The sequence below is a fragment of the Oryctolagus cuniculus genome, chromosome 14, assembly GCF_051225735.1.
Source record: "Oryctolagus cuniculus isolate XC-2025 breed Fujian yellow rabbit chromosome 14, ASM5122573v1, whole genome shotgun sequence".
Classification (NCBI taxonomy): Eukaryota; Metazoa; Chordata; class Mammalia; order Lagomorpha; family Leporidae; genus Oryctolagus; species Oryctolagus cuniculus.
Genome location: NC_142880.1, coordinates 68,669,747 through 68,682,207, shown reverse-complemented (window position 1 = coordinate 68,682,207; position 12,461 = coordinate 68,669,747). Strand labels below are relative to the sequence as shown.

The window sequence follows — 12,461 nt, the reverse complement described above, 5'->3', positions numbered from 1 at the left end:
AGCAAATAAACCAGGACAAAACCATGTGCTTAAATACTATAAAACCACTGAGAAAAAAAACAAAACAAAATAAAAAACAATGCAGATTTATGGGTATAGCTCTGGCAGACTCATCCTGTTCTACAACAGAAAAAAAAAAGACACAAACCAGGAAGTATTTATAGGTTTCTATTTTTGTAAAGATAAAATATACTTGCACATGAATAAAAACTTGCAAGGATACAAACCCAGAGAATTAACATTTGATTGGTTTTTGGTTATAAATGATTAAAATGATAGTATATAAATGATTATATAATGCTTTATAATATAGATCGCTGGTTTAAATGAATTTATATTTTCATATAATATATAATGCATTATTTAAATTTAATTATATTTTCATATAAATATTTTACAATTAACATGTTTTTATTTAGTCGGAATAAATCTTTCTAAAAATATAAGGTTGCTGGGGCTGGTGCTGTGGCACAGCAGGTTAAAGTCCCGGCCTGCAGCACCAGCCTCCCATATGCATGCTGGTTTGAGTCCTGAGCTGTGCTATTTAAAGAACAAAGAGCAGTTTTTGAGAAGGGATAGAAGAAGCCAGGAACAGGGCATCAAGATCAGAAACATAGAAGAAACAGCAATCACCACTGGAGTAGAAGGTTGTGCAGTTGTGCTCCATAAGGCTACCTAATGAAGGAGTCATGGAAGAAATGCAGACCAGGCTTTGTCTGTCAAGTCATAAGTCCCAGGTGCATCTTCCCAGAGGGATGAAGTACCATATCATCCCCATTTCTCTTTTCAATTGATATATTTTGGGGGTTGATACGACCTTTCAATACATGGATACTATGTGTGATGATCAAGTAAGGGAAATTAGCACTTTATCATCTCAAACATTTATCATTGTTTTGGATTGGAAATATTCAAAATTCTCTTTATTAAGTATTTTTGAAATAAGTAATTAATTATTATTAACCATAATGAAACTGTGCTATAGACATCAAAGTTTATTCTTCGTATCCAGCTGCACCCCTGCATCTATTAACATCCTTTCCCCATCCCCTTCTCAAGTGGTAACCACTACTTTACACCATGCTTACATGACATCAACATTCTACCTTTCACATGTAAATGGGATGTAGCGTTTATCTTTCTACACTTGACTTATTTCACTTAACATATATCCTCTAGTTCCTTCTTGGGCCTCTGCATCCACAAGGGAGACCCAGAAGAAGCTCCTGGCTGCTGGCTTCAGATGGGCCTACCTATGGCCATTGCAGCCAATTGAGGAGTAACCTGAGTATGGAAAGTCTCTCCTTCTCTTTCACTCTGTAGCTCTGCCTTTCAAATAAATATATAAATCTGAAAGAGAGAGAGAGAGAGAGAAAGGAAGGAAAGAAGGAAGGAAGGAAGGCAGGCAGACAGACAGACTGGAGGAAGAGATTAACACTTATTTCTGGGTATTTAAACATTTAACTTCTTTTTACTTTTTTACGTGTTCCAGTTACCTACAACAGACCAACTCCAATTTTGTAATCAAAGGAGGACAACACACTATCTTAAAAAATTTTATTTATTTATTTGAAAGTCAGAGTTGCACAGAAAGAGAAGGAGAGGCAGAGAGAGAGAGAGAGAGGTCCTCCATCCGCTGGCTCACTCTCCAACTAGCTGCAACGGCCAGAGCTACGCTGATCTGAAACTAAGAGCCAGGAGCTTCTTCTGGGTCTCCTATGCGGGTGCAGGGGTCCAAGCATTTGGGCCATCTTCTACTGCTTCCCCAGGCCATAGCAGAGAGCTGGATCGGAAGTGGAGCAGCCCAGGACTCAAACTGGAGCCCATATGGGATGCCGGCACTGCAGGCCGCAGCTTTACCAGCTATGCCACAGTGCCAGCCCCATATGTATTGATTTTTAAGACAAATTATCAAGGAAGATCATTGGCTTAATTTTATTTTTGTGAAAGCTACTGCTTAAAAATCTTTATTTTGGAGGCCAGTGCTGTGGCATAGTAGGTAAAGCTGCCATCTTGCAGTGCTGGCATCCCATATGGATACCTGTTCAAGAGCCGGTCTTTAGGTTCCTGCTGGTAGATGGCAAATTTATTTTTTTAACATCAGGATAATACATTTCTGCCACAATACCATGATTTAGGTCAGTGGCGGTAACTTCCTAAGTGCTGTCATATTTGTCATGCTACCTGTTATCCCAACTGTCTTCCACTAACCACTACCCACCAGCTCCATCCGTGCCCCAAGGCAGCAGTGTGGAGGAGACAGAAAGTGCTAAGAACTCAAGGAGCAGACCCTCTGCTTTCCAGCAGTCCCTCTGCTTTCTGTCCCTGTGCCTTCTCCCTGGCAGGGCCATGGTGGCATTTCCCAGCAGAAGAAAGAAGCACACAGTGCAACAGAAGTCACCGTGCAAGAGAAGCGAATGAGAGGTGCAAGAGTACACTGGTGCATCCAATCCCAGGCTCATCAGATGAAGCCCCGCCATCCTTGCCAGTACCCTGACAATTCTGTGCAAATATTTTCCTGTTGGATTAAAAATCACTCCTGTTACTCAACAGTCACCCTTCATTTCATCTGAACAGAGGCTTTTTTCTATTCAGCAGGGACAATTAGGGTGGTGATTTCAGGTGCCTGGCAGGCTGTGGAATGTTTATGTGTGTGTGATATTTTGGCAGTGGCTAGGCCTGACCTAATCCAGGATCCAGGAGCTTCACTTGGATCTCCTATCTTGGTGACAGGGGCCCAAGCACTTGGGACATCTTCTGCATTCCCAGATGCATTAATAGGAAGCTGGATCAGAAGTAGAAGCTGGCATTGCAGTCAGCAGCTTAAGACCATGCCATAATACTGGTCCCATATATTACCATTTTAACATGTGATCAATATAAAATTATTGAGATATTTTATATTCTTCTGTCATATTGTCTTTTTAAGTATTTTTTTTTTTTACTGATTTCATTGAAAACAGAACAAGAAATGGTCTGAGCCAAAAGGATGTTCTTAAAACTGTCAAAAACATGAGGCCAGCGCTGTGGCATAGCGGATAAAGCCTCCGCCTACAGTGCTGGCATCCCATGTGGATGCCAGTTCGAATCCTGCTGCTCCAGTTCCGATCCAGCTCTCTGCTATGGCCTGGGAAAGTTGTAGAAGATGGCCCAAGTCCTTGGGCCCCTGAACCCATGTGGGAGACCTGGAAGAAGCTCCTAGCACCTGGCTTTGGACCTGCCCAGCTTCAGCAGTTGCAGCCATTTTGAGAGTGAACCAGTGAATGGAATACCACGCTCTCTCTTTCTCTCTCTCTGCCTCTCTGTAACTCTGCCTTTCAGATAAACAAATAAATCTTTAAAAAAGAAATCTCATTCTCCCAACACAAACCAGCCACTTTACCCAGAACATGTACCCAGAACATGGATGGAAGCAGGTATTTTTATGACAGCCTGAGGTTCACACTTCACTTACCTTTAAAGTGAAAACTACTTATTTTTCCCTATAAAAGGAAAAAAAATCCCTAAAATTCCTCTAGATGTTCTTAGCCATTAGGACAATTCACAGTGGAAAATACAAAGCCAGGCAGCCTTCAGGCTGTCCTCAAGTTCTCTTACTCTATGACTCTACCCTCAAACTATCCCATGCCCTAAGGCACACATTTCTCAGCCTCCTCTTCACTTGGTTTTGTAGAAGCCCAAGCCTAGACACACATATTCTAAATAACCAAAATCATTCTCCTGAATCCACCCTTTCGGGGCTCCCTCCTACTTAGTGCTGGTCTGTGGCTCCCTAGTGAACAGCCCTCTCTCACACTCATACACCCCACAGTTGCAGCCTGCACCATATTCTTGTCAAGCAAAAATCCCACAAGTCAGCTTATCCCTTATCCCAATAAAAATTAATCTGTCTACTATTCCTCTTGTTCTGGTCTTGGTAAAAACTGAAGTAATGTAGGGTGTTTTGGTGGTTTAGGTTCCTGCTGGTAGGCGGCAGTTTGTTTGTTTGTTTGTTTTTTTTAACACCAGGGTGAGGTAAATCTGCACAAAGGTCTTGATTCCAGTCAGTGTAACTTCCTAAGTGCTGTCATGTTGTTCATTCTACCTGTTATCCCAACTGTCTTCCACTAACCACTACCCACCAGCTCCATCTGTGCCCCAAGGAAGCAGTGTGGAGGGACAGAAAGTGCTAAGAACTCAAGGAGCAGTGCCTCTGCTTTCCAGCAGTCCCTCTGCTTTCTGTCCCTGTGCCTTCTCCCTGGCAGGGCCATGGTGGCATTTCCTAGCAGAAGAAAGAATCACACAGTGCAACAGAAACCATTCTGTCAGACATGGAGCAAATGAGAGGTGCAGGAGTGCACAGGTGCATTGAATCTCTGGCTCACCAAAATCAAGTCCAGCCCTCCTTGCCAGTTCCCTGACAATTCCGCGGAAACCTTGCCCCTTTTGGATTAAAAAAAAAATCCCTATTACCCAACAGTCACCTTTCATTGCCTGTGAACACAGGCTTTTTGTTTTTAGAAGGGTCTATTAGGGTGTTGATATTGGGTGCCTGGCAGGCCATTGAATGTTTAGGTGTGTGTAATATTTTTGCAAATCTTTGTAGCTATTTCAGAGGGTATTTTTTAAAACTTCTAATTTATTTTTACGTATTTGAAAGGCAGAGAGAGAGAGAGAGAGAGAGAATGAGACACAGAGAAGCAGAGAGATCTTCCATTCCCTGATTTAGTCCCCAAATGTCTGCAACAGCCAGAGCCTGGCCAGGCAGAAGCTGGATGTCCAGAATGCAATCCTGTTCTCCCACATGGGTGGCAGGGACCCAAGCACTTGAACCGGCACCACTTTTTCCCAACATTATTCAGAAGTTGGAATTGGAAGAGGACCCAGGATCTGAATGCAGGCACTCTGATATGGGATGCAGGCATCCCAAGAAACATCTTAACCATTGCACCAAATGCCTGACCCCGAGACTATAATTTTTATGCACCTTCCCTCAGTCTTACTTTCAGAGTACACAGCTTTGGTCCAGAGAGCCTTCTGTGCTTATCTTTTTATTTTATTTTATTTATTTTTTTGGCAGGCAGAGTTAGAGAGAGAGAGACAGAGAGAAAGGTCTTCCTTTTTCTGTTGGTTCAACCCCCAAATGGCCACTACGGCCAGTGCACTGTGCCGATCCAAAGGCAGGATCCAGGTGCTTCCTCCTGGTCTCCCATGCTGGTGCAGGGTCCAAGCACTTGGGCCATCCTCCACTGCCTTCCCAGGCCACAGCAGAGAGCTGGACTGGAAGAGGAACAACCGGGACAGAACCGGCGCCCCAACTGGGACTGGAACCTGGAGTGCCGGCGCCGCAGGCGGAGGATTAGCCTAGTGAGCTGTGGCGCCGGTCTGCCTTCTGTGCTTATTAAAGGCACACAAAATATTCCAGGACTTTGACATTCACCTGTGCAGGTTCTCTGTGGCATGGTCCCTTTGCTTAGTGGTAGGGCTAGAACCGCTGCTCTAGATGACTTGGTCTTCTTACTCACGAGGTCGTCATCTCCAAACCTCACATTCCCTATTTTATTGTAACTCCAGCTCTTGATAGTGAAATGGGAGCCTGGTTAAAAGTCACAATTTAACAGATAGGAACAATTAAGATCACTCCATGCTCAGTGCAAAAACATGATCTACATATGTGATTAAAAAAAAAAAAGATTCTGGGTTTAAGCTACAGATGTAGGGGCAGGTGCTTGGTCCAGCAATTATCATACGTGCTTACCACAAGACAGTGCCTGGGCTCAAGTTCCAGCTCCTCTCTCCACTCCAGCTTCTTGCTAATGCACACCCTGGGAGGCAGCAGGTGATGACTCAAGTACATGGGTCCCTGCCATCCACAAGGGAGTTCCAGACTGAGTTCGGCTCCTGGATATTATAGGATTTTGGGGAGTGAACCTGTGAACAGATCTTTCTCTCTGTGTTTCTCCTTTCTCTCTCTGTGATTCTGCTTTTCAAATAAAATAATTTTTCAAAAAAAGGTTAAAATTATTTTAATTATACATTTTATTAAGCCAAATATGTCCAAAATATTATCATTTCAACATATAATTGGTTGGAGCCAGTGCTGTGGCATAGTTGGCTAAGCCTCCACCTGTGCCACCAGCACCCCAAATGGGATGAACCCAAGTCAGTTTGTGTCCTGGCTGCTCCTTTTCCGATCCAGCTCTCTGCTAATGGCCTGGGAAAGCAGTGAAAGATGGCCCAAGTTCTTGGGCCCCTGCACCCATGTAGGAGACCCAGAAGAAGCTCCTGGCTCCTGGCTTCGGATTGGCGCAGCTCCAGCCATTGCAGCCATTTAGGGAGGTAAACCAAGGGATGGAATACCTCTGTCTCTGTCTCTCCCTCTCTGTCTAAAACTCTACCTTTCAAATAAATAAATAAAATCGATTTAAAATTATTGAGATATTTTATACTTTTCTGTCATACTCAGTTTTTGAAACCCAGTGTGTTCTATAGCTGTGGTACGTCTGTTTTTGGATAAGTCATATCTCAGGTGCTCAAGAATCTCATGTGCTCACGTGGCTACCACACGGGACAGTTAATTCTAGAAGCATGACATGACTTTGGAGGTCATCCAGCCTGACTCGTTAATTACAGAATTGATGGAAATAAAAAAAAGGTTGAGTACATTTCTTTAAGTTGTATACTAATTAGTGGATAAGGGGTCAGATTAGTGTGAGGAGTCAGATGGGTTAACAGGCAGTCAGGTTCGTCCTAGTGGAAATTGACGGCTCAAAATGCTTTCTTCCCCCAGAAGTTATATTTAGCAAAATCAAAAGTGCCTGACCTACTTGCTCAGGAATCTCCATTTTTCTCATGAGAATAGCAAGGGAGTTTTGCCTCTCTTGGAGCCCCGCTCCATGCCACCCTGACTAGAGGTCAATGACTCTAATAAATCTTGCTTTTAAATCTCTCTGCTTTGTCTGCTTGGAAATTCTTCTTCCATGTGAGACAAAGAACTTGGGGAATATTCACCTGTAACAATGGGATTAGAATACAAGGGTCTTTTCTGTACCCCCTGGTTTTATCACAAAGCTGATTCACTGCAAAGCTGAACTAGAACTTGGGACTCCCTCTGCTCTGAGGCTCTTTTCTATAGGCAGTGCCTCTCTACCTGTATTACCTTTCTCATACTTAATATAAAGTCACGGGAAAAAAATCTGGCTGCAAACCAAGAACAGAGTCCTGCTGAGTTCCTCCATATCTTCCCACAGAGATAATATTTTATGACTTGTCACCCTTGTCCCCAGAAACCTGTGGTTTCAAGAAACCACTTTGAAAACTCTGATTCCTTTAGGCAATGGTTTTCAGTCAGTGTACATCACAATTGCATAGGAAGCATTTGCAAAATTCAAACAACGGTTCCCTACCCCAGAATTTATACGTTTATACGTGGTTTATACGTGCATTCACATTAATTGCTAGTTTTGAAAATGGTTCCCAACATTCTAATGTGTAACCCAACTCACAAGACCTCACGCTGTCAGAGCCACTGAGTAGCCTGGTGGCAGGCAGTGCAAACCCAAGTCAGGAGCTTGATAAGTCAGCAGGAGGCTTTTTTTTTTTTTTTTTTTTTTTTTTTTTGACAGGCAGAGTGGACAGTGAGAGAGAGACAGAGAGAAAGGTCTTCCTTTTCCGTTGGTTCACCCTCCAATGGCCGCCGCGGCCGGCGTACCGCGCCTAGGCAGGAGCCAGGTGCTTCTCCTGGTCTCCCATGGGGTGCAGGGCCCAAGCACTTGGGCCATCCTCCACTGCACTCCCTGGCCACAGCAGAGAGCTGGCCTGGAAGAGGAGCAACCGGGACAGAATCCGGTGCCCCGACTGGGACTAGAACCTGGTGTGCCGGCGCCGCAAGGCAGAGGATCAGCCTACTGAGCCGCGGCGCCAGCAGGAGGCTGTCTTAAGCCCCACAGGAAAGGATGCCCTAAGCACCTCCCAGGGCGGGGCTACCTGGCTTCCTTTTCCTCTGAGCTCTATATCTGCTCCCAAGGACACCTTTAGCTTCATTTCCTGCTCTTGCAGCCTCACCTGTGGTACTGCCAGAGCCAGCAGAGCAGGCAGGAATGCAGTGCGCAGGACTCTTGCTGGTGGCCTTGGCTGCCTGTGTGGCTCTTCAACCCTCAGAAGGTGAGTGGGGCACTGGCCATCAGGCCTCCAGTGGCTGGGAGGACTCCCAAATCAGTCTTGAAAGAGTGGGTTGAGGCAGAGCTCTTTATGTCTTCAGGCTAATTTTCAATGATTTCTGATTACCTACAAGACAATGGCATACATTTAAATTCTAAATCTCTGAGGAATTTCAGGAAGGCACTTCACTGTAACAACGTATTATTATTTGCCAAGTGAGGAATAACTCCTCCACATAAGTGCAACTTAGAGTGGCATTTCCTTTTAGATGACAGAATCTTAGAAAGCTGGTGCCAGAGGTTGGCATAAAGCCTGTTATTCATATGTGTTCCCTGTGCCCAACCTGCTAAATGTCTGAACACAAGTGAGTACTTTCTTGGGGGAATAGAGACTGGACCAAGGGGTACTGATTGGGTAAGCTGAAAATTTTCCCAGCAGAGTCAGCCCTGTGGATACAGAAATCTGAAGCTTCAGTTTGATCTTTAGAAATGGGAGCAGGATGAAAGAGATTAAACATGCAAATTAGATCTGAGAGAATTTAAATCGTGAGTTTCTAGCATGCAACTGGGAGACTGTAACTGAATCTGCACTGCACAGACTCTGCTCTACAGCAGCACTCACTACTGCATTAGGGAAACCCTAACTGGAGGTGCTCAACAATACTGGGCTGATGCCATCTTTGCTTGTGTTCTACCCTGAATAGATCTGTAAGTGCAGAGGCAGAATATAAACTTCATTTGGTCTACTTTTTAAGAAATTGAGCTATCATTTAAAAACAGAGATTTCACATGCACACATACAAATTGGACATTAAAATTTCTTTCAAAAAAGCTAATCTGAAAACCATGGTTCCATGTACACTAGCAGGGACTGGTCAGAGTGGACTAGCACTAGTCCTTTTCCTCTGAAGTTTGCTATCTCGTATTAATTGCTTGGCCCCTGTAGCTTTAGGGATCCCAGTATGGTGCACTGAGGTACTGGGCTTATATAAATAAAGTAGAGGGGGGAAATATGGAAAACTCCCTCTTACTATCATTCTATCTTTTCAAGATATGGTTCAAACTCTGACTTTTTACTATTTCTGCAAAATATTTTTTATGAAGAATTCACCATTGAAATTTCAGGATTCACTTTCTTTGTTTCTTAAAGGTCTGTCTACTAAGGCTTTACACCTAGTTTTGGCAGCTCTACCAACATAAAGCTTTGAAATAAAGGTGTGCTTCCTGCCAGCCTCCTGACCCATGTGCAACTGTTCACACAGCAGCAGCAGCAACTGCTGCCCTCCTGCAGAAAAGGGAGGAGCAGGCATAGGGCACAGATGGGACAGAGGAGGCTGTGCTACACCCAGGACCAAACTTCACATAGGACAGAGCCCTGGAAGGACAGCAAATGCAGAGGTGCTTGAAAAAGCACTCTGGTGATAAAGGGAGCTGAGACCCAGTAGAAGCCTTTGGTGCAGTCTAGGGCTTTAGTCTGGGCCACAGGAAAATCACATTTTCAGAAAAGCCCCAACCCTTTGCATTTAAACATAGTGATTTGGGTTGGAACACAAGAGGGCAGTTCTCAGTCATGGAACTGAGGGGGCAACACCACTGCTTCCCACAGCAACCTCCCAAAGTGTCTGTGTGCCAGGTGCCCTGTGAGCTGGTGATTCAGGCTCCAGGTATCGGCCGAAGACCAGGTAAGGAGGGGGTGGGGAGGACTCAAAGACGCAGGTAAGGAGGTAAGTGGCCTTGGCAATTATTGCTGGAGAGAGGGGACAGGGAAGTAGCCTATGGCAGTTTAAGACATTGGGAAACACATTTTGTGGTTTCAGGCAGAAAGTTGTTCCATTATCTTAAGGGTGTCTTAAATAGCTATCTTCCTGTCTTGGCTCAATAAATGGCATCCCCAAACTGCTCTGCATAAATGAGGAAGCAGCGGACTCTATTCACAATTAAAAGACTTGGAGTCCTCCCAAAGGTAGGGCATACTCCACATCTGCTGACGTGGAGGCTACCTCAGAGAACTCAGCACTGAGTACACAAACATGTCTACCATGCTGTTCCAGTGTCCCTGGGCTTGGCTGGATTCTTTGAATCCACAGTCTTGGATTTTGTGAGCCTGCTTATTTTTAAAATTTTTATTTTTATTATTGCTTTTTTAAAAAACATATTTTATTTCACTTTATTTTTCTTGTGTAAAATGCATTTTGTAGCCAGTGCTGGAGCCTGAGTTCCCTGCACAGACACCCTGGTGGGGGTCTTTACATGATAGTCAGTGAATTCCTGAGAGGGTGACTTGGGAAACACTGTCTCTTTCCAGAGGCTGGGAACAAATAGCTGTAGGTCTTGGAGATGGCATCAAAGGTAGCCTTGGAAAAGTTGCCTGCAGTTGCAGTGCAGCCCCTGGCTGAAGTGTAGCCATCATCACTACCAGCCATCAGCAGTAGCTTCTTGTGGACAGGGGGCAAGATGATGCCAGTGCTTCCTGGGGCAGCATTGGGGCCATAGCACAGAACCAGTGCTGGGTCCCCTTGCAAGGCACAATGTGGGGCTGGACAATATTGTTCTCCCAGCAGACTTCCAAAAAGACATAATGGAGAGCTTGGCCAGGACCATTGCCCCTTGGATGGTGGTGACTACTTCCTTTGAGCACTTCACGCCTAGGTTTACCTGGCCATTGTAGTCCTCAATGGCAACAAATTCTTTGCACCTGGTCCACTGAACAGCATGCATCTGCTTTTACACCATAATAATCTTCAAAATTTTATGCTTGAGGAATATCCCCAGAAAATCGATGGACAGGGAGAAGAGGCAGATCTCCTCCAAGAATTGCTCTTCTTGCCCTTGACCAGGTGGCCCATCTTGTTAAGAGGGAGCCACTCCTTGTCCTCTGCCTTGATTCTGTGAACTTGGCAGCCTTAATCCTGACCACAACTACAGCCATGGATGCCACTGTAGCTCCTATTCCAGGGCCCTTGGGGGCTCCAGGCCCTCCTGGTATACCAGCATCATCTGTCATTTGGTGTCCTCTTAGAGAAGTGCCTGGCTGTTTTCTCCTGTTCCCCTCCCCTCCCCCATCTCCACAAAGAAACCTTTTATTTAAGGAACACAAACTTCATGCAATTCAAGTACATTCTAGGAATACAAAATAAAAATAAACAAATAAAAAATTATAGGAATACAGTGATTCTTCCCACCATACCTGCCCTCTCACCCACTTTCCCACACCTCATCCTCCTCCCTCTCCCATCTCCAGTCCCATTCTCCACTAAGATGCATTTTCCATTAACTTTATACACAGAAGACCAAAGCTATACTAAGTAAAGAATTCAACAGTTTGAACACACACACAAAAATAAAAATAATAACAATAAAAAACTGTTCCTCAACAGTCAAGACAAGGGCTGTTCAAAGTCATTGCATCTCCAAGTCAATTTCACCCCTTTTTTTCCCCCAGAAACTTAATTAACTTTAAAGAAACACCCAAGAAGCAACTTAAGAAGCACTTAGACATAATTATAACATAACTTTTTGAGGACAGAGGTGCGCATGGGAAGTCAGTGCACAGTGACTCCTGTTGTAATTTAACAACCAGGGCCAGCGCCGCGGCTCACTAGGCTAATCCTCCGCCTTGCGGCGCCAGCACACAGGGTCCTAGTCCCGGTCGGGGCGCTGGATTCTGTCCCAGTTGCCCCTCTTCCAGGCCAGCTCTCTGCTGTGGCCCGGGAGTGCAGTGGAGGATGGCCCAAGTGCTTGGGCCCTGCACCCCATGGAAGACCAGGAGAAGCACCTGGTTCCTGCCTTCAGATAGGCGTGGTGCGCCGGCCGTGGCAGCCATTGGAGGGTGAACCAACGGCAAAAGGAAGACCTTTGTCTCTCTCTCTCTCACTGTCTACTCTGCCTGTCAAAAAATAAAAAATAAATAAATAAAAATAAAAAAAATTTAACAACCAACACAGTTATGCATGATGTCAGTGATCACTCAAGGCTCTTAACATGAGCTGCCTTGGCTATGGAAGCTTCTTGAATCCACAAGCTCTGTTGTGGGGAGCAGGGTCCGTCTCCTGCAACATGGCGGGGCGCCTGGGAGATAAATAAGTACTGAAACTGTGGACTGAAACTAACTCTATGCGTCTGATCTCCCACCATATGGCGCTGAGAGGGAGTAAACAAATCTTACACAGCTGCTTTGTCAATTAGCTGATTCCTGATTCAACCTCTGATTGGAGGAAAGCCACGTGCTCAGCACGCGGGCAGTGGAGCACGGATTGGTGGGAGAGGACTATAAAAGGGGGAGAGAGACAACATGCGGGGCCCCCTGGGAGAGTTGGTCGGGGA

General features: G+C 45.0%; 1 protein-coding gene and 1 long non-coding RNA gene across 3 annotated transcripts in view; one reads left to right on the top strand and one right to left on the bottom strand.

Annotated features, from left to right (window-relative positions):
• Nucleotides 1-12,461, top strand: part of LOC103349663 (C-C motif chemokine 28) — a 61,429-nt gene that overhangs the window by 23,996 nt on the left and 24,972 nt on the right. The window contains exon 1 of one of the 2 annotated variants that reach the window (XM_017344707.4): nucleotides 8,010-8,142. The exons of the other annotated variant lie outside the window; for it this stretch is intronic. Within the exon in view, the coding sequence (XP_017200196.1) occupies nucleotides 8,079-8,142 (64 nt within the window). The 5' untranslated portion in view covers nucleotides 8,010-8,078. Of the gene's footprint in view, nucleotides 1-8,009; nucleotides 8,143-12,461 lie in introns of those variants that run through there. 2 annotated transcript variants of the gene reach the window in all.
• The window catches only part of LOC138845191 (uncharacterized), a 68,199-nt gene that overhangs the window by 47,380 nt on the left and 8,358 nt on the right, over nucleotides 1-12,461 (bottom strand). Inside the window, exon 2 of the long non-coding RNA XR_011382029.2 lies at nucleotides 8,044-8,265. This is a non-coding gene — a long non-coding RNA (uncharacterized LOC138845191). The remainder of the gene's footprint in view (nucleotides 1-8,043; nucleotides 8,266-12,461) is intronic.